The following is a 23,823-nucleotide window of genomic DNA, read 5'->3' as shown; positions in this document are numbered from 1 at the left end:
TATATATATATATATATATATATATATATATATATATATATATATATATATATCTTTTAAAATGTATATTTATATTACGACGCGATTCTCGCGTCAATTAATCAAATCTCGACTTCTTTCGAGAAGAAAAAAGAAGTAAATTGACTTCAAACCGATTTCGAAGAATCCATACACGGAAAGGATATCAGAGCTATATAAATTTTCTTCAATTTTATTACGCTTTTGATAGCGTAGGAACAGACTGTCAGCATATTTTTATCTCACTAAGGAGCATAATAACTTTTTAAGAACATAATAAATTTTGCAAAAGAGTACAGTAAATTTTTCAGCACACACATGCAAACTTCAGTTTTTTTTCCAATATACAAACGAAACACATATACAAATATAAATATATAGCACACAAGACGGAAATATAATAAATTAAGGTAGATTTTTTTAAATAAGACGGAATGTTGCGATATGCTCCTCGACAAAATTCTCTCCGTGTAGAGATCTTATATTACGACCTACGGGAACACTTCGTTGTGTATTTTTTTCTTCTCTAAACATTCTCGCGCAATATTTTCGCGCTAGAGGCGCGCTTCTTCTGCTCCGTCGTTCTGCTCGTCGGAGCCTGCTTCCTCGACGTTTGTTGCTGTTTCTTCTTCTTCTGTTTTTTCTTCGCGGCCTTCGGTTTGCCGGAAGTGTCGTACGACGAGGACGCGTCATCCGACGTCGAGCTCTCGCAGCGGAAGATCGCGTCGCGTCGCGATCGCGTTCTGCTCGTCGGCGTCCTCGGCGGCTGCCTCGCGACCTTGCCGCCGGCCTTGTTGGCGACGCTGACGCACGTGGACGCCACCGTGCCGGCGCCGCGGAATTTCCTCCGCGGCTCGAGCTTTCGCGGCCGCTGTTGCTGCGGCTGCTTCTTCGGCGTCGTCGACGCGGCCAGCAGCTTCAGCGAGTCTGCCTCGATCGCGAGATACGACGTCTTTGCGCCTCTCACGTCCTTCATCCTGGTGTTTACCGCCCGTTGCCAGTCGAACTTGGAGCTCTTCTTCTTCAACGACGACGACGACGACTTGGACGAGCCGTCCGCGCGACCCACGACCTCCTTCAGCTGCGACGGCAGGCTCTCCGCGGCGGCGCCCTGTCGTTTACGCCGCGACTTCCGCCGCGTTTTCCTCGAGTCGTCTCTGCTCTCGCCATAAGCCAGCGACTTTTTGGACTGCAATCTAAAGATACAATGATACGTCACAATAAGCGATGAGACGGAAACATTTCTATCTCCGTCGCGAATAACAGAAACGCTATACAGAAAGAAAGGATATTCTTGTTCAGGAAATATCTTTATTTTCAACATGTTAATATTTAAATAAGATTATATAATGTTATAAACGAAGAAAAGTTACTCGCAAGAATGTGATTCTCAAGGAAGGAAAACCTATGTCCTTATTGTTCCAAAATAATGGAAAACACAAAATATTGGATTGAGAATATGTTTTTAAATATGTTATAACCCAGCTTTTTCTTTATCCACTTAAAACTAGTATACTCAAATCAACAATCATTGTTTCATATATAAGCAACGATGAATAATATTGTATGAAGAACTTTGCAGTCTTCAATAAAAAAAAAAAATGATTTATTGAATTGAATATAAGATGTGTTAAGTGCAAGTAATTTATTTTCGTCTAACGCTATGTAACCTCATATTTGAAGATTAACATGTCAAAAATATATTTTCCAAATAAGAATGTCCTTTTTTCTGCGTAGATTTAACACATCGAGTCTCATTATAGCTCATAGTCTCATGATTTTGCTTTCGTGATTAGGAGTGTTTTTATTTTATTTTGATGAGATTCGTTTATTTAGAAGGATTTATGTTTTTTTCCTTTTAAAAGAATACTGAAAACAACGAAATATTATCAATATAATATACCGAGAATGTGTATAGGTCTGATGGGATTCACATGAATGTTAGGCTTGGCTTACAATATGTGAAGTAAGCTTGGAGTAAGAAGTAAGCCATAAGAATTGGCCAATCATAAGCGATTATTCTTATAATAATAAGGAACATATCGATACTTTGCCTCAATTTATTATCCTTTTATTTCGTATATTCTATTCTTATTTTGGTAACTCAAGTGTTACCGAATAGCTCAAAAATGTAAACAAATATCGTGTCAATATTTTGCTCATTTAAAAGTTTAAGTTATTAATCCTTCGAAATAGGATAATTCCGTTTGCTATTTTATTTGACAAACACGGTAAATCTTTTGTATTAACCTACATTGAGAGAAATTATTTGATAAAAAATTAACAAACGGATATTTCCGATCAAAATACCGATGAATTTTTGTATTCAATCAGGAAACATTCGATTAGAAATATCGGTTCATAATTTTTTCATCGGTTTATCCAACGAAATACTATTATGATCGAAAGTATCCGATAAAATTTAATCGGATATCCTGATTGGATAAAAAAAACGATCGAAATTTGATCGGAAATATCCGCTTGTTAATTTTTTATCGGATAATTTCTTTCAATGTAATATAATATCGGATTATGAATACCTCTCTTAGGTTCCACAACCTCCAGTTAACTTAATTGGCTGGTTATTCCATTGGACTTGACCAATTGCATTTGACATTAAGAAGATTTAATCAGAATTAACCAATCACTATTGGGACTTAACCGATAGTTAAAATTAAACGAATGTTGTGAAACTTGGCCTTAATCCTTTCAGGACGGGAGACATCTTTTGATACTCTACGGCCTTCATGCATATATTTCAGAAACTATCGATCTGATATTTACAAAAATTGATATGTAGGGGTTTTTTGGGGTGCTCTTTCCAAATTTGAAGTAAAAAAATGTAAAATTGAAAATGGCGGGTCAAATATGGCGATTTTCAAGATGCCAAATTATGTAAATATGACTCAATTTCCGTGGAACTTTATACTCTCTAAATTTGAATTAGTGAAAATCTTGACTGATTTCGATATACGAACTATTTTTGCAAGGGTGAGCATAAATGAGCAGATGTGATCAGGTCGGGTCAGATCTAAAAATTGTTTTCCTTGGTCGGCATTTTGAATTTCAAATATCCGATTTCAGTTCTCAAAAAAGTATCTTTAAAAAGTTTCATAGTTCAAATTTCACGGAAATTGAGTGATATTTATATTATTTATCATTTTTTCCGCCAAATTGGGTCCGCCATATTGGGTCTTGAATCACAGAATTTTTAAAATCTAGGTTTAGATTCGGATTCAACGACCTCAAAAATCCATAGAATACCTACTTCCCTATAATTATCTTCCCGAGCAACTCCCGTCCTGAAAGGGTTAATCGTGACATATAACACACACACACACATACGCTACGTCCGCGATAAGTGAAGCAGTTGAACTCACTTTAGCGTGTCTTCACCATCCGTGGGATAGTGCGTTAGAGCGTGTCTGGAAACGCCCCAGCTCAACGGCATCTTGACGAAAGCGTCGACCTGGTGTCCCGCGTCGATGCACTCGAGGGCGGTGGCGGTGCACGGCACACCTGTCCAAATCTGCTGCCTCAACGACGTCAGCTTCATCCTCGCTTCTCGACTCGTCGGCGACACCGGCGACGGATTCCTCAGCGCACTAGCGGCAGTCGATCGATTAACATCACCTTGTAACTTTAAAGTTGCATTGTCGTCGGATTGTCGTGACAATCTCTTTCGTTCCATTCCGGGATTAAATCGTACCGGAGACACCGCGTCCGCTGACGAGCCTTTCGATGATCCTTGCGCGGCAGGATCTCCCCGAAAGACACGCTGCGAGGTCTTACGATCTCCGGCAGGATCAGTGTCTTGCCTTGTCGCTCCTCCTTCTCCGTGGTCTCGCGTTCGGAGAGATTGACGATTTCCTCGCGACGTTCCCGCGGCGTTCTTCTCCACATAACTAAGAGATAGACGATTTTGGATGTATATAAAGAAGTTTACCTTGGTATATAATCGAGAGCCAGGTGAATCGTCACCTTCGCATTCTCGCCCTTCGCTCCTGACGAAGCCCTCGTCTGCTGAATCGGTGAGATCGCAGAGATCGCTGCCTGGATCCGTGGTCGGCAGGTCCATTACCGCACGCCGCGCCTGTTGAATTGATCAGGATCGAATTTTCCAATTATTTTAGAGTGCAATTCTACTCAAACAGCAGAGTGACAGCCGCGTCATTCGAATTTAAGTAATCTTTCATCCTTATGGAATAAATCCTCCACTCTGTCTTCCACTGTCGCAGGAATAATTTACTCTAACCGAGTAAAACTTTCACTCGTATGGAGTTATAATTCACTCTGAGCTTGAGCGAAATGTTCATTTTTATCACATCTCAAGATATCTTCATATGTCGCTGTGCATACCAGGATTCTTCTGCGCTCCAGGTAAATCCTGCCCGCAACGTCCCGCCGCGCTCTCCTTCTACAGAGGCCGATGCTCCTCGGCGGGACGAACGTGGGCGACGGCGGAGGTACGCAGAGGTATCGGCGACGACCCGCCAGGAACTCGCCACCCTCGCTGGCCCACACGGCGTCCGTGTACTCGATCCTCTCATCGTCCGACGAGAAACTCTCCTGCGAGGTGTCCCCTTCATCGCTAATCAGACACTTAAATTGTATACAGCCGTCCAGGGATGTCACAGAGAGAAGACACGTGTATCTTATAAATTTTTTAAGTGAATTTTCACTCAAATTCGAGTGACTTTTCATTTATACACGGAAAGGATTTTATAGTAAAAATTGCTATAGAATTTTGTCCGGGAGTATATCTTTCCTTAATTTATTATCTTTCCGTTTCATAAGTGCTATTCCTGCTTTAGTAATTGAAGTATTGTTAAACAATTTGAAGTAAATAAATTTAAAGATTTACTATGTTTTCTTCTCGTTTCTCTTAACAAGATAAACTCTGCTTACAGTCTATTTGCATCATTAGAAAAAGGACAAAATTGAAAAGAATTTATACACTAAGAGAAAAAAATATCTCAAAAATAAAAAAACGCTTACTTGGTGAGTGCTAATAACATACTCACTTATCTTATTCTTTTGTTTAAATAAAATAAATAACTCTTCGAGAGAAAACACCGTTTTCACGAGAAAGCGGTGTTAGCAAGAAAAAGTCTCATTTGAAAGAATTGTTTTTTTCAATGTACAAATACGTATATTAGTATATTAGTATAAGTAAATATATATTATTAGTACCCACCGAATATATATTATTTATTTTTCAGATATCTTTTCTCTCAATGTATAAAAAAAACTATAATATTCTCTCCGTGTAGAGTGAATTCTCTGTTCTGAATAGTCGGGGTGAATATTCTCACTCACTCGTGTTGAGTGAGACTTCACTTCGAGAAATTTGGACAGTAAGATGTGGAAGTGAATCACCTGGAGTAGTCAGTCAGATCGATATTGGTGGGTTCGTCGGCGTTGGATCCTTCCTTCGTCAGCCTGGCTATGATCTTATTTCGCAGTCTCTCCTGTCGTTTGACGTTCGGGACAGAGTCGATTTGATGGTTCCGTCATCTAGAAGCGTCACGATCACTCTTAGAAGTCTCACATTTATTGCATGAATCGAATCTCGATAAACGTAACACCGCCCGCTCGACGTTTGCACGCACCACTGTCGGACGATACAATCGCCGAGCGCTTCTAAATTTATCGAGGAACGATTGGCATTCTATTATCGATGAAAATAACTCGACGTATACATGTACAACTTACCATAAGCCGTGGGTCCGTGCGAGGGGGTGCCGCGCGTGAAAAATATTCATTGAATAGATTCATGACCAACGGAGCTCGATCGATTTAACACGTCGACCCGCCACGCGCGTGACGTCGGCGTTTCTTCGGGACGCTTCCTCGTTAACGGTGACTTTATTTCGCGAATACAATTTACGAAATGTGAAAATCATAAGGCGATATTTGTATGCGGAATTTGGCGGTACAAAAAGATCCTCGATCATATCCAACGCGAATGCCCAGAGGTGTGTTCCTTTTGGAAGAACTTCTTGAATTGATGCGCATTGGTGCGATAAAAGTTGGACTGAAATAATATATACTTGTTTTCCTTTTAATTTATTGCACCAATTCAGGAAGTTCTTCGAAAAAGAACAGTCCTAAAGTCTTGAACGCGGAAAACACGCGTCAAAGGGTTAGTTCACCATTAGTTTACCTTCGTGGGATCCTGATCGGAGAAATCGAGAAGGGTCTCGCAGAAGGCCTTGCCGATCTGCTCGTAGTCCTGCGTGGAGAAATGAGTTCCGCATCTCGAGCCCATCTTCGAGCCACCCATTGATGCCTCCATGGTGTAACTGTTTTGTACGCCCATCGACCACACGACCACTCTGCCAGTACCTTCCTTTCCCTTCTCAACGTGAAACTTGCAATTTTCAAAGGAGAACTGCACATAAAAGAGAGGAAGCTTCTGATGCAATTTGCATAACTACACGCAAAAAAATCTTAGTTGATGCAAGCGAATAGGAACCAACTGAAAATTGGGCGATCAGAAGCGATATCTCTGTTTTGAAAACTAATATTTCTGTTGTCGCAACCGAATATATTCGTCTGAACATTCAGCGATATTAGAATTCGGTTGAAGCGACTGAGACTATACAGAAGCCTCATAAAGGAATTTTTCTGTTCTTACAGCCGAGTTTTCGTCTGATTTCTGAGCAACCGAAAATTCGGTTGCACCAACAGAATTATTTTTTCCGTGTATTCACGAAACCATCGAACAACCAAATCACAAACATCGTAACATAATTTTCGGAAATCTATTCATCTTCTTTCCGTCGACCACATTCTTTGAAAGTCAACACCCCAGCTTGATTTGTACTGAGTACTTTCTACGTTTTTTTTTTGGGGGAAATTCTGCCACTCGGAATCGTAATAGTGAATGTTTAATGCAAATTCTCAAGTTTAGAGTGTTTAACACTCTAAGTATTTACTCTTAGTTTACTTTAGACTCTAGTAGTTTTAATCCAACGTGTTAACTCTTATACCCGGTTTCACCAACATCGATTAAGTCTTAATCTGAGTTTAAACTGCTTTCAGACGAAGATTTGAGCTCAAGCTGAGGTTTAATCGACGTTTAAAAACGTTGGTGGAATCGAGTCTCTTAGAGTGTTTAACTCAAGATTAGAGTGGATTCTCATTTCATATGAACTAATGTTTCGACCGTTCAGAGTAAATATGTTCCCGTAAGATGGTCGAATACATCAGTTTTCCTCTCCAGTTTCAAGTGAAAATATTCATTCGGTGATTCAGAATGGGGAACCTATTTTATAAGCGCGAAAGATCACTCGAATTCGAGTAGATAGCCTACTTTTTGAATGAAATCTTATTCCAAAAAATTCGGAGAGCGTAAAAATGCGTCGATAACTCTGCGTTTCTTCGTCTCACCTTGTCGGCTGCATTCTTGTGCAGCATCAGCGGAAACACCTGCTCCGACAGTTTGCCGCTACATCCGGCCCGTTTGCTCTCGCAGCCGTAGGCGAAGATGTTGTGCTTCCTCGAGTGAGCGTGCAGGTCGCAGTATATGGCCACGCCGCATTCCTCGAGGAGCCGGCGGATCATCAACTTCGTGTGCCACACGGACGGATAGCTCTCTCGCATCACGGTTCTGTACTGCCGGTTCAGATCCTTCCCGGACAAGGAGCAACGATTGTTGCCTACTATCACGCCGTCCGGGTTCAGCATCGGCACCAGCTTGAAAACGAATCTCTCCCGCAGCTCCTGCACGATCGCGCGCTTCGTTCAGCTTCGAATCGTACGTGAATCGAAGCGTTGGCATCGAACGTACGATTCGTACACGGTAGAAATTACTATACAATTTTTTTTTATCAAGGAACGTATCGGCATCCCGCTTTATTATCTTTCTATCTTATATTTTAGGAACTAAGAAACATGTTATTAAAGCTCCTTCTGGTCCTCGCCGCGACCATGTCGGATTTGTGACGTCAGAAGTGAGGAATGACACGCTGATGAAAGTCATTTCTAAATAAAGATAAATACGAACGAAAGAGTACTTAAGATCGCTTAAGCACACTTGTGAAATTTTTTGAAAACTGTCCCTTTTCCCCGACGATCAGTGAATAGTCGTATAATAAATGGTGAAATGAAGCATGCAGACAAAACAAACTCATCATTCATCATTTCACTATTTATTATACGACTATTTATTGATCATCAAGAGCAAAGGATAGCTTTTGGACGACTTTACAAATGTGCTCAAGCAATTTCAAATGTTCTTTCGTTCATATTTATCTTTACTCAGAAATGGCACGCAACTTTCCTCAGCATGCCATTCCTCGCTATTGACGTCACAAATTCGACATGGCGAAGTATAAGGAGCCTTAAATACTTACTCTGCTTCTTAACAGAAAAGATTCTATCGACAGTCTGCACTATTAGAGAATGTGATGAAATTAGAAAGAATTATTCCGTCCGTGTACGTTCTCGACACTTGTGTTGGGTTGATGCGGAAGGTCTGTCTTATTGGTTCATGATAAACTTGAAAACGAAATCATCCGCTCGCGAAGCATCGATCATTTTTCCAAAGATAAGACAACGTCGGCTCGCCACTTTGTCAAACGTCTGACGATGTCTTCTTGTTCCTTTTCTGGAACTCGCTCGATCGATAAGCTTCCGCGAGTCGGAATTTAACGGAGAACCGGCCATTCTTCTGCAGCAACCTAACATTTCGCGGCGATTCTAAGAATTTGCGGACGATTATGCTCGCCGATTGCGTCTTACTCGGGCGCGATTCGTGTCGCCGGTGAGGAAGTCGATGATGCCCTTCATCGTCCAGCTGGAAGGCGTCTCGCCGGGATGCACCCGGCCGGTGATAACGACACCCCGCTTCCGGCGCGCCTCCTCGTCGTGTGTGGGTGCGGTGATCGTCAAGTAGTACACGCCGTTTCCGGCCAGACTGCGGCACAGCAGGCGCAGCTTGGTGAATCTAGTTTTCGCAGGGTCGGCCACGATTCTGCCGAGGTACTCCTGGCGTATTTACGCCAGGTAATTAGAGAGGCCGAGATCGGATCTGCGGCGAGACGCGATAAATACACAATCACGCGCTGGGAATCGCTCGCGCTCCGATCGCGAACACGATAAACCCTTCCCGTGCAACGGAGGAATGTGGAGGAGTAAACGGCGCTCCACCGCCACCGTGCGTGCTTTTCGTCGGGAGCGGGAGCATTCCGTGCTATAATTAACGCGGGCGTTTTACGATCTGTCCGCTGAAAAACGCGGACGTTAGTTGCAGCGTTGGACGAGCAGCGAGATACTCGAGGGATTCCCAATCGGTATTATGTTTCTACTCTTTCGACTGAAACTTTCAAACACTTGCGGATTTCAAACAGTAAACATTAATACAGCCTCTTGTAATAACTATGGGACATGCCAACATTCCGCCCTAATTTCATATCCTTCCATTTCACACATGTGCTGTTTATATATTTTAGAAACTGAAGTGAAGAACTTCCGTTCTTAAGTTAAGAAATGTATCATATGTCCCTTCACAAAACAAAGTCTACTGGTAGTCTGTCCTTACACTGTTAGAAAACTTGATGAAATTGAAAGAAATTTATGCATGAAAGGAAGTTGTACTCTCTTAAAGTGAATCAGTGAATAGTACTTATAACTGATATCAGTTATAAGTATAGCACTGAGCAGTTTCAGTGCTGTACTTATATCTGTAAATCAGTGTATATTTACTGTTTTCACTGATTCACTTCAAGAGAGTAATTTTCTGTTCCCCCGGAGAGAATCACGATACACTTCATTTTTTGCGGGATTTTCAAGTGTCTCGATCGGCAATACCTGCAGGTCGGTGTACGTGTAAGGATAGCAGTGGGCCAGGTAAACGATGTCACGGTCGTGGGGGAACGAGATGTTGAACGACAGCGTGTGCCTCTCCCGCTCATCGTCTCTGCAAGAATTTCACGCGAGCTCTTACGCGCGTCGCGAGCAAAATTCGGGCAAAATTTCCAAGTACTCACGACGAGTCGTTGTTTCGGTAATACGTGATGTTGTCGCCGCATCTCCGCCACCCTATGGACCGGGTGCGAGCGTCCTCGGTGGAATAGAGCAGCGGCTTGAGACCCTCGTTGTAGAGGCTCTCCTCTTTGCACATGTTTACAATCGAGAACCTGTAAACGCAACAAGCTCTTCTGAAACTGAGACTAGGCACTTGTGACCTATATAGTTGATTGCTAACTATTGATAATAAGTTTACAAATTTCATATCTTTTTGGTGCAAAAAATAGACAACTTTTTTTCCCGCAGAAAGGGCGTTGACTAAATTTTCATCTCATTCGGTTTCTTTCAATTTTTAGCGTACGAAATAAAAGATGGTATACAAATGGATGCAAATGAGGAGATGTAAATAATGCTCGAAGCTTTTCTTCTTCCAAGTCAAGTGTCAATTTAACTTTGACTGCGAGAAACTCTTCGGAACGCGACGAGTCGCGGCGTTTCGATCGCGTACCTGTACGTGATTCTACTCCGCGTGTTGGACACTTTGAAGTAGTACCACTGTGTATGCCTCTGAGTGTAAAGATCCCTCCTGAGATAGAGCTGATAATACGTGTCGGTTATCTTCACCACTTTGCCGAGATTGCCGGACTCGAATCTTGACTCGAAGCGCAGATCTGTGTTGTCCTCCTTTGGACGAATGGACGCTTCGGCGAGGAAGAAAATATCGTTCTCATTAGTTATCTCCTTGTTATCTCCAGCGCTTTCCCCGGAAAATTCTGCGGGAAACGGCAATACCGTGCTCCCGCCCACGCAAGAACGACTGAACTATAGAAATGACAGAGTTCATCCTTTGAGAACATTAAGATAATTTATTATCCTTCGGATTCAAATGTGTTATTTATATATTTTTTTGTACTATTTATACTAGTCTCTACTGTTGAAGAATTTATCGTATTTCTTAGCAAGACAAACTCTATTAACAGTCTAATTCTGTATTGAAAGAATTTAAATGAAAGAAGTCTATAATGTCGTGAGAAGAAAAGATTCAGATACCGCAGTATTCACTGCGACTCACGTAATTGGTGACGTTGGTCGGGCAATAGCGAAAGATCACCGTCCCGAGCTCGTCGTTGATCGGTTTCGGTCTCGGTTCTTTTCCCGTTGAAACGTAAAAGGCCTCCGGGGTACCGGGATTATATTCGATATGACGAATTCTCTCTGGAATCACCTAAAAGGAAATACTTGGATGAAGCGTAAATTCGCTTAGTAATATGGATTAGTCAGAGTAAAATATGAGTAAGCGATTTCGTATGAATTCTTAAGAAGAAGAAAGGATCCAAAATACGCACGCAGTGCGTGCTTCTCACCTGACACTCGGTTGGCCACCTGGCCGCCTCCTGAATGCTTCCATCGACGATGCAGCGTGCGTCGAGGACTGCCCGGAGTGTCTCCTTGGAGTATCGATGCCTGGACAGACCCAAAGGTATCGCGAACAACGCCGACTCCACTTCCCGCCTCAGGACGGAGCTGTCGTAACGTTCCAGCTGAGATACTTGCAACTCTTGTGGCACTTGCAGCTCGGAAAGCATGCTACCTGCAACATTATGGGCAATTTGCTAAAGGATTGTATCATTTTCACATCGCTCCATGCTTTTGATGCATCTCAATGGAGATGCATTCTACTTCTTTCAGACAATTAGAAGAAGTACGAAGAGAGAAATAAATATGTCTGTGCTGCGACTCTCGAAAAACGGATAAAGATGAAATTAATCAATTAATCAACTGATAAATTAGCAATAAGAACATGTATGTCAATGGAAGAGGAAGAATTTTTTCCACGCAAAACGCGAATGAAGAGAGTCGCAATCAACGAGCGGAAAGCCTCAGCTGCAATAGCTGACATACAAGATGAAAACAAAGAGAAAGATACATTGAGTTACTATTTATAAGAATTCTCAATTGCTTGAAAAATATATAATGATTCGTATACTGAAAAAAAATACCTGAGAATTTATTTGTGGAGTATATATTTTATTGACAGAGAGAAATAAAGTTTATTTCTGTGAAATAATATTTTGGCGAGTTTTCTGTAAATTAAACTTTATTTCTTGTGAGATAAATTTTATATCCCATAAATAAATTTTTATGTATTTTTCTTTGTACATCGAGAAAAAAAATTTGAATATTTATTTGTGTCGTATAAAGTCAATTTCGTGAGATAAAGTTTATTTCTGCAAAATAATCTTTCATCCCACAAATAAATTTCCAAGTATCTTTTTTTGTGCATTAAGAAAAAGATACTTGAAAATTCATTTGTGGCATATAAAGTTTTTCCCTGCGAAATAAAATTTATTTCTCTGTGTGTGAGTCACACAATTTATATTCCGCAGATAAATATTCAAGTATTCTTTTTTCAGTATAGGTCACTACACCTATATATTTTTATCATCTCATAAATATACATTTACATCTTTACGGTCGCAGCGTATTGTCAAACATAGCTCGGACGAGCGCAGAGGCTTAATTCGATTACGCCGAGCGGAGTTCGTGCAAATTGGCGGAGGAATCTCTCAACGAGCCACCGTGCGGATTCGCGGGCTGAATTATTCGCGCCTGTGTAACCCTATAGGTGCCATAATGATAGGTCTCGGCGAAAAAGACATTACGTCACGTAGAGCCGAGCGCGATCGTAGGTCGCTCGCGAGGGATCGATGTCCGCGTCTGGGTACAACGTCCGTGGCGTTCGCGGCCCCGCCGACGCTCTCGTTTGTAATTGCAAATTAATCGCAGACGCGCGGCACGATCGCGCGTGTCAGGATGGAAATTAATTCGCTGTGTGATTATTATGACTATTACGATCCTGTCAATTAATCGATCATCGGGCAATTATGCCTGTCCTCGTTAGAGCTCACCGGGAATAGGCTGAACCGGGAACAGCATGGCTTGAAGCTCCCTCACTCTGCTGCTCGACACCGCCTCCGTCATCTTTCGTTATCTCTCGTCAGCCTCGTCTTCGTCCTGCTCGTCACGATCGTCCGCGCCGGGTGCCGGCGACGACATCCTGCCGCCCGTGGCATTCCCGTTCCAGCAATCGTTTATGCGATCTTGCCTTGTCGATATTTCCTTCCCGAGGAGATACTCCACGATCGGACTCTTCATCCTCCTCGACGCCGCTCACGAGATTCTCGAGACCATCTTGTCGGGATCCTTCGCGCTCCTCCTCTTGCTCTCGATGCCTCGAGAAGATCTTGCCGAGTGATCCTCGCTTCTCGACGTTCCCCTTCACCTACGGACAGATTAATTCAAATCAGTCACGAGTTTGAGGACACCCGATTAGGTTGCGAAGGAGTAGAAATAATAACGAAGTAGATAGATGTGTAAAGAAAGAGGTGGCGGGCCAATAAGAGCTTAAACACAACTGTAAGCCAGAAAAATATATATTATTGCACGGTTTCTTTAATCTCATTTATTATTCTGCACGGGAAAAAAAGATTTGATTAAACTATTCAAACATCTGGTCGAATATGAAAAAAATATTTGGTTGAATTAACCAAACATCTGGTCGAATATGAACGATCCAGAAATTCCGATTGAAGTAACCCGAATTCTGTTTAAGTTAACAAGATTTTTAACTAATCAAACATGTAGACTAATCAAACATGTCTGGTTATTTAACCAGACATGTTTGATTAGTCTACTAAAAATCTTGTTAACTTGTTAAACAAAATTCGGGTTACTTCAATCGGAATTTCTGGATCGTTCATATTCGACCAGATGTTTGGTTAATTCAACCAAATATTTTTTTTCCGTGTGCAATTTACTTTTTTTAAGTTAGTTTCTTATTAACCCTTCTTTGTATATTTTGATTCAACACATTATAGAGACTCTATTTTAATTTTCAAAGTAGAAAAATGTGTATATATACACAGAGAGAATATTATAGATCTGTTTCGTACAAACTCTTTCTAATTTAAATTTTTAGTTCTTAAGAGTTTCTAAAAGATGTAAGTGAAACAGAAAAAAATAAATGAAATAAACAAGAATAAATGTTAAGAATATGAAAAAATATGTTTCTCAGTCGTAAAAATTCGAAAAAAATCTAAAAGTCAAGCAATCCTAAAAGCCAAAATTCTATAATAATGTTTACTATGAAATTCTCTCTGTGTACAGGAATAAAAATAGCAACGGCAGGAAAGTGTCGGTTCAACGCGAAACCACGGCGAAACGTCGCATTCCTTTTGATTGATGTTCCATCGATCAACGGTGTCACTCACCGAGTGAAATCGAGCAGATCGTCGGAGCCGAGCAGGCGGAGGGACTTGAGCGGCATCAGCAGGTGCCAGCAGGTGCCGACAGGAGGGTGCGATTCGCACTGCGAGCTCCGCGCGGAAGCCCGGTTCTGCACGGTTCTCCGTCCGGAACGCGCGCAGAGGGTACGTGGCCCGTTTGCCGAAGAGATTTCAGTTGGGACGTTCCGCGGATGATTGCCTGACAACGGTCGCGATCGTGGGCGGAGTCACGTCGGGAACGATCGTTCGTTAAAAGCCCGTCTCGTCCGGGAAGGCCGCCAGTGCGGCTCATCGACATAATATCTTGCTCGTGCTTGGCCCTATCGACGTTTTTCCGCGAGCTACTGCCGCTCGTTAATCACAGCGGGAAATACCGACGGAGAGAGCAGTTCGATTCGCGTCCAACGGTCAAATAAACGCGCCCCGACGGACGTTGCACGTCGTCGGAGGGCTGACGACAACACAGCAGTAGCAGCAACAACGTGCAAAATAACGTCTCAATCTAAGTTTACATTCGCGGGTTCGCTTTGCGCAGCGCGATACGCAGGTTGCTGTCGATCGCCTCGCCAATGTGTCGTCCACATTTTGACGTCCGACTTGTTGCGCGAAGAGGACGACGAGTAATTGACACAAGACACGAGCATCTTCCTCGTATATCGATGATACAAGGTGGCGCGAGCGAGCTCGTGTCAGGCGTGATATCTAGTATTTACTATTCGTTATCGATACGATTCTTGTTGACGTCACCCTACGAGAGAATACTTTTTCTGTTCTGCACGGAAAAAAAGATTTCATTCCGGATAACTGAATAGGGACCAAACGGAAAACTCACTGACGAGAAATAATTGTTACTGTTATCGTGGCCGAGAACATTCATCTAAATAGGACTGAAATTTCGACAATCGAGTTTTTCATCTGGTCCTCAAGTAACAGAAAATTCAATTACTCTAACAAAATTGTTTTTCCCGTGTGTGTGATAACATTTTATGATATAACCGATAATAACAACACAGGTACGACTGGAATCTCTTATAAGCGTGAACGCGTCAGAATTGTTCTTCAGTTAAAATTCGGTTGAAATAATTAAGAATAGTTGACTGAATATAGATACCTACTACAGGAATCTTTCTGTTCTTGCTCAAGTCAAAATTTTGATCCTACTTTCGACCTCAATATTCCTTTTGATACTCTGACAATCCTACTTTGGCCTGTATTAATAGTCGTTACTTGAAATCCCTCTCAAGTGAGATACTCAGATTTCAGTTCAGAGTTAAATAAAAGTTTTTCAGTTGAAATAAAAGCTGAAATGAAAGTTTTTCAGTTGAATTGTGATTATAGATATAATGTTACATATATAATGTATCATATAATTCAATTGAAAAATTTGTGTCTCTGAATAAAAATCTGAGTATCTCACACACACACATGAGACAAGTTTCAAGCGACAACTATTGATAGCTCCTTTTATTAATTGCTCCGTTGACACTCAGAAACTTCTCGTATCAATCTCTTTTGATTCTATTCGTTCTTCTAACTTCGCCGAGAAATCCTCTTTAGAATCTGTAAATGGTATTTTATGCGTTTCTTGCCTATTTAGAGACCTAAGCAGTATTTCAATTTCCACATGTATTAAACGCACACTGAGCCTTTAGAATATAAATGTTAAGAAGTTCAGGCCGAAAGTAGGGCTGAAATTTCGACAACCGAATTTTTCATCTGGTCCCCGAGTAACAGAAAATTCAATTTAAACTCTAACAGAATTATTCTTCCTGTGTGCGTGATAACATTTCATGATATAACCGATAATAACAACACAGGTACGACTGGGTATCTGGAGTCTCTATAAACGTGAATGCGTCAGAATTGTTCCTCCAGTGTAATAACGATTCTTCATGATATAACTGATAATAACAACACAAGTACGATTGGATGTTCGTTATAAACATGAGTCTCTTATAAACGTGAACGCATCGAGAAATTTCTTATCTCTCAATTAGTAACCGTAAACTAACTTTGGCCAATTAATTTTATCAACTGAACATTCATTTCTCTCTCGCTTGACGTAATTTCGCTGTCGTAAAATCGCAAAGGTGTCCGACAGAATTTCGCCTAGGAATGATCCCGCTTGCTAGTCCGCGAAGGTTGCCACGGAGCGGAAGGCGGTCTACTTAGCTCGCTCTGGGTTTTCCGGATTATTGATCAATCAACGCGCTCCAGACTAAGGCGAACCGAAGCGGGCTCGGTCTATCATCCTGAATGCGATCGATGGCATTCCGATTGATAGAATCGGCCGGCTGTCTGCCATCAGAATCGTTCCATCGGGCGCACACGCGACCATCGGCTCGTAACAGTTCAATACACTCGCGGTAACAGCGGCGTTATTGTTAATTGCACGCGAGACATATACAGTGTCGGTAATAACGCGATTCTCAGCTCGAGATGTCTCTTCTCCCGAATTTCTTCTGTTCGCTCCGCAGAAATCCCGTCCAAATATTCCATTCCGTACTATTCCGTAATATTCTCCCGTTGGAGAACTCGACTTCTGAGATTGATTATAGTGGCGAAATCGCGTTTGTTCTTTCAGATAAGACCGATCTCAAGTCTCGTATAAGAATAACGAACGTCGCGGGCTCAAGATGGGACGCACGGTGACAGTGGCGGTTTGCACGTTGAATCAGTGGGCGATGGACTTCGACGGGAACCACCGGAGAATTCTGCAGAGCATACAGGAGGCGAAGGAAGCCGGCGCCACTTACAGGAGCGGTCCGGAATTGGAGATTTGGTAATTGGCTTGGAACTCGCGAGACTTCGTTCGTTTTTCGAAATCTTCGTCCGGGATATCTCTTCATTTCGTGAGAGAGACATAGCGATTCTTCCGTTAGTGTTAAAGGCGCTTGTTCCGTCCTAAATATGTTTCTTCGCTTGCAGTGGATACAGCTGCGAGGACCACTTCAACGAGTCGGACACTCTGTTGCACTGCTGGGAGGTTCTCGCGAGCCTGCTGAAGTCCAGCGCCTGCGAGGACATGCTGATAGACGTCGGTATGCCGGTGATGCACAAGAACGTCACGTACAATTGCCGAGTGGCTTTCCTGAACCAACGGCTGCTGCTCATCAGACCGAAGATGCAGCTCTGCGAGGACGGCAACTACAGGGAGAGCAGATGGTTCTCCCCTTGGAAGAAAGTAACTGAAATAAGAGGAACATTATTTAGAAAAGGAGCATTATAAGAATTCTTTTTGGGGTGCGATTTCATTAGGAAAGTAGAGTGTCAGCCACTCGAATCGAGAGAGCGAATTCTCCATTCTGAATCGCCGAGTAAATTTCTTTGCTCGAGATTGAAGAGAGTAGATCTGATTCCATCATCTTACAGGAATAAATTCACTCAATAGTCTTTTCACATATACATGTTATAAGTTTGTTGTAAGCATCAAATTTACCCGACACACATTCTGAATTCTAGTAAGTTTAGCAATATTAAATTAAAAAAAGATTCGCCGTTTGTTTACTACATAAAATTAAACTAACTTTTTCCTCGACAAAGCTCTACAATGTTCTTGTAAAGAGAATACAGTCTTTTTTTGATGGCATGATGGTGAACTTTTTTAAAATGTGCGATGAGTACATTTCAAGACTAAGATTACTAAGAAAACATTCTCTGTTGGAGACAATCGTTACTAAAAAGGAAAGCAAAATGAGTAATCTTTTTTCTTAACAGTAGAATGTCAGTTTTTCTGATGTATCGCTTTGAGTGAGTTTTCGCTTTAGTTTCAAGTGAGATTTCACTCCAAGAAATTTAAAGAATACACCCAGTGATCGATCCGAATGCCGCAGCCGACGCGAATGTCGCCGCACGCGATAATCCGATCAGTCTTTTTTATTGGATGCACTTATAGGCACGCACGGTCGAGGATTACTTCCTGCCGCGGATGATATCGCAGATCACCGGGCAGACCATAGTGCCGTTCGGCGACGCGGTAATCGCGACGATGGACACCTGCGTGGGCTTCGAGATTTGCGAGGAGCTCTGGCATCCGGAGAGCAACCACATTCCCATGTCGTTGGACGGCGTGGAAATCATCGCGAATGGTAACGTCAGCGCCGCGATGCACGCGTTTCTTTTCTCCCGCTCCTTATTCATCTCGAACGCTCTCTAGGAGCTCGCAAAGATTAAAACTGAATGTCTTTTCTTATCAATACCGTTGCCGTTCTCCGAGATATCTTAGAATCTAAGGTCCACGTGACGTTGTCTGTTCCATTCGAAAGGAAGCGGCTCGTACTTCGAGCTGCGCAAAGCCTACGTCACGGTAGACCTCGTGAAATCGGCCACCTTTAAGGCTGGCGGTTGCTACATGTTCAGCAATTTGCGTGGATGCGACGGCAACAGGCTCTACTTCAACGGCGGCTCCAGCATCGCCCTGAACGGGCATATATTGAATCGCGGCCGGCAGTTCGCTCTCGAGGAAGTGGAAGTGATCGTCGCTACGTTCGATTTGGAGGATATAAGGTCGGTAAACGAGTCCGCGGTCGAGGGGAGGATATCACATGACTCTCTGTACACACACACACACACACACACAGAGAGAGAGAGAGAGAGAGAGAGAGAGAGAGAGAGAGAGAGAGAGAGAGAGAAAGAAATTTTGTAATAAAGATTATTTTAAAATTTTGTAATCGGAGAAGATATTGGCCGGTATTCATATATCTTATATTTAAAACTATCTTAAGTTTACCTTTAGATTCTCCATAACCAAATATGGAGATTCTCTATATCCTTATATTCATACAGATATATCTGAAGATAAATTTAAGATAGTTTTAAACATAATACCTGACTATGAATACTGGCTATTGAGAGACATTTAAATTATTATACTTTCGGTTTCATATATGCTAAAAATCATAAACTAATAAGTAAACTTAAAAAATTAAATTAATTAAACTGAATAAACTAATAACAATAATAATAACAATAATTTATTTTTCAGTAATTAAAACCTACTGTTAAAATAATTACTATGTTTCTTAACAAAGGAAACTTTTCTCTGTACTGTTAGAAAATATGATAGGATAAGAAAGAAATTATATGTGAAAAAGGCTATATAAAATTCTCTCTGTGTAGAAATTATCGGAATAGCATCCGATCGCGATCGCACGCAGCTGCTGCGTCAGGGAATTATCCGCGCGTCAAGGTTGAGTTCGCGCTCACCCCGGCGAACCTTTTCTCGGCTCCACCAGATCCATTTCTAGACGACACGGACCTGTACGACGACGACGAGGATGACAATCGACCAAAAATCGAATATCACTCTCCCGAGGAAGAAATCGCAATGGCACCAGCGTGCTGGTTATGGGATTATCTCAGGTGCGAAGAGAGAGTCCTCTTCGATCAATGTTTCAACTTTTAGCGTCTTTCTGAAATTACGATTAGAATAAGTAGATTAGTAAGATTTAGCTTCCAAATTGGAGCTATGTTTCTTGTGTGAATTTATTTTCAACGTTTCAACTTATCTACTTACCTTGATACTTATGTATCAAGTTACTCCTTTCCCCGACCAAGTGAACTGAAATGTTCACAGAACATTTTGGAGACAAATTTACAAAGGACATGGCTTTTCAATTCGGAAGCCAAATTCAGCATATATTTTCGCACACTGTGAAAGTTCGAAATATCAAGTTACGATTAGGAAAGTAAATTTCGCACAAATAAACTGCATTGCTAATAACTTTTCTGCATGTTTCAGACGCGCGTACCAAGGTGGCTTCTTCCTACCGTTGAGTGGTGGCGTCGACTCGTCGGCTTCCGCGTGCATAGTGTATTCTATGTGCCAAATGATCGTCGATACGATCAATAGGGGAGGTAAGACGCGAGTCACGCGAATCTCTCTCTCTTCTCTTGGAGGAGGAAAAGGAAGGAAACGATTGTCACTGTCTCGCGTTCAGACACGCAGGTCTTGGCGGACGTCCGGAAAATAGTTGGCGACAGCGAGTACACTCCGGTGAACGCGAAAGAGCTGTGCAATCACATACTAGTTACCTGCTACATGGGAACGGAGAACTCGTCGGCGGAGACGAAGGCGAGAGCGAGCGACTTGGCCAGTCAGCTGGGCTCCTATCATCAAGGTATAGTGATTGACAGCGCGGTGTCCGCGGTCCTGGGGATCTTCCAGCAAGTCACAAAGCTGACGCCGAAGTTTCGGGTGCACGGCGGATCGCCTCGCGAGAACGTCGCCTTGCAGAACGTACAGGTGATCTCACGAGCTTTCCCGTTAGCCGCGGTATCTCGCGATTTCCTTTTCCTCCGAAGGTAACCGAAGTCTCCTGTGCTCTTTAGGCGCGGCTACGAATGGTGATCGCTTATCTGTTCGCACAATTGATACTGTGGGTCAGAGGTCGGCCGGGTGGTCTTTTGGTGTTGGGCAGCAGCAACGTGGACGAGGCGCTGCGGGGATATCTTACCAAGTACGACTGCAGCAGCGCTGACATCAATCCCATCGGTGGTATCTCCAAGAGCGACCTCAAGAAGTTCCTCGCGTACTTCAGGTGTGGTCGAACGCGACGGCGCGCGCGCGCGCGCGATTCCGCTACGCGCGGAAGTCGAGGTAAGAGGCGAACTGTATCTCTCTAAACTTGCGCTCGACCCTTCTCGGCCGCAGACAGAAACATGGGATATCCGTGTTGGATAACATCCTGCAAGCGACACCGACCGCCGAATTGGAGCCGCTACAGGCGGGACAGCTCACGCAGATGGACGAGGTGGACATGGGCATGACGTACAGGGAACTGTCGGTGTTCGGCCGCTTAAGGAAACAACACTGCGCCGGGCCCTTCACCATGTTCTGCAGGCTCGTACACATGTGGGATCAGTGCACGCCGAAGGAAGTGAGTTTGCGCGTTGACCGCGATTTCGCTTCGCTATCCGCCGCTTCTCTGTGAGACGTTTATCCGTATATGTCCTCTTTCAGACATATCATCGTTCATACTTTTTTATCCGTCATATATAATCGTTTATTTCTATAGTATACAGAGAACTCCATAGTAAAAATTACTGTATAATTTTGCAACCGTTGACATTCTGCCTCAATTTATTATTCTTGTTTTATACATACTATCTCAGTATACTTTAGAAATTAAAATCTACCATTTTTAAAACAATTTGCTATGCTTACAAGATAAGCTTAACAACATTCTGTTGTTGACACTCAATCCCCGACCTATTAGAAAACCCGGTAAAATTGAAAATAATTTACATGAGAAAAGAAAAATATGATATTCTCTCCGTGAATAATGATGAAATATCCGAAGGAGAAATGTTGATAAAGAAATATATGAAGAAAAAATAAAAAGATGATGATATGAAGGAGAAGTGTTTACGAATAAATGTCGCATGGAGAATAGCGGAGGGTGAAGCGTCACGAACTCCTCGTCGCAAAATCTTCAAGAGATCTTGTCCTGTTTAAGGTGGCCGACAAGGTAAAGCACTTTTACCGGTGTTACGCCATACACCGCCATAAAATGACGGTGCTCACACCGTCGTGCCACGCGGAAACCTACAGCCCGGACGACAACCGCTTCGACCATCGGCCTTTCCTCTACAATTACACATGGAAGTGGCAGTTCGCGGCGATCGACGAGCAGGTGAGAATTACCGGGCGGAAGCTCGAGAGGGAAGAGCGAGCAAGATTGACGTCGCGATTATCGAGCACGCGATGTGGAAGAAAGTCCTCTCGATTTGCTCGTCGTGCCACTTGCCGCGTCGTGCGTTGTCTGATTCGGAAAGCGTGAGGACTTCATCGTGGATGGTCTTCGATTCTGTGTTACTCGCGCCAATGACGAGAGCGAATTGAATAGTACGTTAACGCAGGAGGAAATCTCTGAACATTTCGACTTGAGATGAGAGTTAGCAAAGAATAATCTCGAAATGATTTCGGGATAAATTGGATGAATATTTCGAGACGAATCGAGAAGTATTTCGCGCAACGCAATGTCTGCTAACCTTCGCGCGTTTTTCTTAGGTTTATATTCGTTGCCTCAAACTCGTCTCAGTGAACATCAATTAATAGTAACTTTACATCAGTGTTACAATTTCCCACTCGACGATTCAAATGTTATACATACAACATATCCTATATTACATTTATATGTTGTTTAGTAGAAAATTATATTTATAGAAAGCTGCTATATTAGTGTTCACTGCGAAGGAATACGAGGATTTGAATTTGGAATTAGATCCGATTCTTCATGATACGTGATATTACATTTGTAAGGGCAGTTCAACTGAAGAATTCGTATCTGACTCTAAACTGAAGTCCGAGTATCTCGCGTGAGACAAATTTCAGGCAACGACTATTAATATAGATCTCACTCTCTACGATTTCGCAGCTCGCTTAAGTAACCTGACTTCGTGTTTTATAGGTGAAACGACTCAGCAACGAGAAGAAACCGTACAGAGTTTCAACGCCGCGCCATACCGGTTCGAAAATGCTCAACATGCCCAAAGGATTGCGGTTCAGTTCATTGACCAGTAGTGAGTAAACCAAACAAAATGCGCGCGCGCGTTATCGTCAAAGTGCGTCGAGCACACGTCAAACTCGCTCGGCGAGAACAAAATATAAGTCCTAATCGTTCGAAAAGAACAAGTAAAATGTAAAACCGGCTCTAAAGCACCTGCCGACAAAAACCCAGAGCTGCACCCGAGCGCGGATCGCGTGTCGCCAAAGTCGACCGCGTTTCGAAATTTCGTACGCACCCATAAACCACCGCGTTTCTACGGCGCCCCTACGGAGGGAATCGACATTATACCGGCGTCATTCTCTGTTGCAGATAAAGACTATCCCGGAATATTAGTTTAACCGTAGCCCCGTGTACTCTCTTATCATTTTGACATTGCAGCGCCGCGACCGATCGACTGACCGGTTGTCGTCATCGAATTCAATTTGTCCACGATGTTAACGTGTCCAGGGGAACGTGTTGCTGAGCCCCATCAGTGAAGCAATAATAGACATCTTTGGAGGACGGATATTCCACGAGAGCTAAACTAAGAATGTATGCGAACGGAAAAGAGGAAACATGAGAGAGAGAGAGAGAGCAGTTATTTTTAAGAGTTCAGAGTTCAGAGTTTCAAATAATAAACTGAATGATGAAGCATATTAACGCATACATCTTTCCTGATCTTTGTGTACCTTCTGAAACTTGCTTTCCTGTTTTCTCCTCCTTTCTTTCTTTCTTTCTCTCTATAAGAGGTATTCGACGTGATTGAGGTTCACTGTCGTTTTATTACATGACGTCAGAAGTGAGAAAATTTACGTTCAAAATAACTCGTCGAAATAAAAAGACATGTCCATAAAACTATTATCCGAATGATCAATGAATAAAAAAATTTGTGTCAGCTATAAAATTTATATCAGCCTTCAAATTACGTAGCCTGCTGGCTGATGTTTGTCACGTCAATTCCAATTATATTTTATAATTCCATATTTGATTATTGGAGCAATGGAGGAAAGTCTTCAGCCTGCTCTCCAAAAATCCGCTGAAAAGATCACAAATGC

The 23,823-nt window shown here is 42.4% G+C and overlaps 2 protein-coding genes across 6 annotated transcripts in view; one reads left to right on the top strand and one right to left on the bottom strand.

The window, feature by feature from the left end:
- LOC116841517 (glutamine-dependent NAD(+) synthetase) overlaps positions 1 to 23,424 on the top strand; it is a 24,137-nt gene extending 713 nt beyond the window's left edge. The window contains exons 2-14 of one of the 5 annotated variants that reach the window (XM_032809553.1): positions 14,161 to 14,423; positions 16,864 to 17,061; positions 17,208 to 17,463; positions 18,175 to 18,367; positions 18,545 to 18,785; positions 19,398 to 19,640; positions 20,020 to 20,135; positions 20,219 to 20,523; positions 20,610 to 20,818; positions 20,932 to 21,157; positions 21,737 to 21,913; positions 22,691 to 22,802; positions 23,099 to 23,250. In XM_032809553.1, the coding sequence (XP_032665444.1) occupies positions 16,916 to 17,061; positions 17,208 to 17,463; positions 18,175 to 18,367; positions 18,545 to 18,785; positions 19,398 to 19,640; positions 20,020 to 20,135; positions 20,219 to 20,523; positions 20,610 to 20,818; positions 20,932 to 21,157; positions 21,737 to 21,913; positions 22,691 to 22,802; positions 23,099 to 23,127 (2,253 nt within the window). In that variant the 5' untranslated portion in view covers positions 14,161 to 14,423; positions 16,864 to 16,915 and the 3' untranslated portion in view covers positions 23,128 to 23,250. Of the gene's footprint in view, positions 1 to 14,160; positions 14,424 to 16,159; positions 16,199 to 16,863; positions 17,062 to 17,207; positions 17,464 to 18,174; positions 18,368 to 18,544; positions 18,786 to 19,397; positions 19,641 to 20,019; positions 20,136 to 20,218; positions 20,524 to 20,609; positions 20,819 to 20,931; positions 21,158 to 21,736; positions 21,914 to 22,690; positions 22,803 to 23,098 lie in introns of those variants that run through there. The other 4 variants (XM_032809555.1, XM_032809556.1, XM_032809557.1 and 1 more) reach the window with 4 other exon arrangements.
- Positions 46 to 13,012, bottom strand: LOC116841519 (cytosolic carboxypeptidase 2). Its single transcript, XM_032809558.1, is given in 16 exon segments — positions 46 to 1,214; positions 3,399 to 3,623; positions 3,728 to 3,923; positions 4,000 to 4,111; positions 4,378 to 4,609; positions 5,398 to 5,553; positions 5,880 to 5,884; positions 6,185 to 6,412; positions 7,414 to 7,746; positions 8,767 to 9,012; positions 9,835 to 9,943; positions 10,014 to 10,163; positions 10,502 to 10,815; positions 11,066 to 11,218; positions 11,358 to 11,584; positions 12,903 to 13,012. Coding segments are annotated over 16 exon segments (3,429 nt in total). The 5' UTR covers positions 12,976 to 13,012; the 3' UTR covers positions 46 to 544.
- Positions 23,425 to 23,823: the final 399 nt, after the last annotated feature.

The sequence above is a fragment of the Odontomachus brunneus genome, unplaced genomic scaffold, assembly GCF_010583005.1.
Source record: "Odontomachus brunneus isolate Ranch 3 - 2012 unplaced genomic scaffold, Obru_v1 Obru_scaffold_016, whole genome shotgun sequence".
NCBI lineage: Eukaryota > Metazoa > Arthropoda > Insecta > Hymenoptera > Formicidae > Odontomachus > Odontomachus brunneus.
This window is presented reverse-complemented; position numbering and strand designations above follow the sequence as displayed.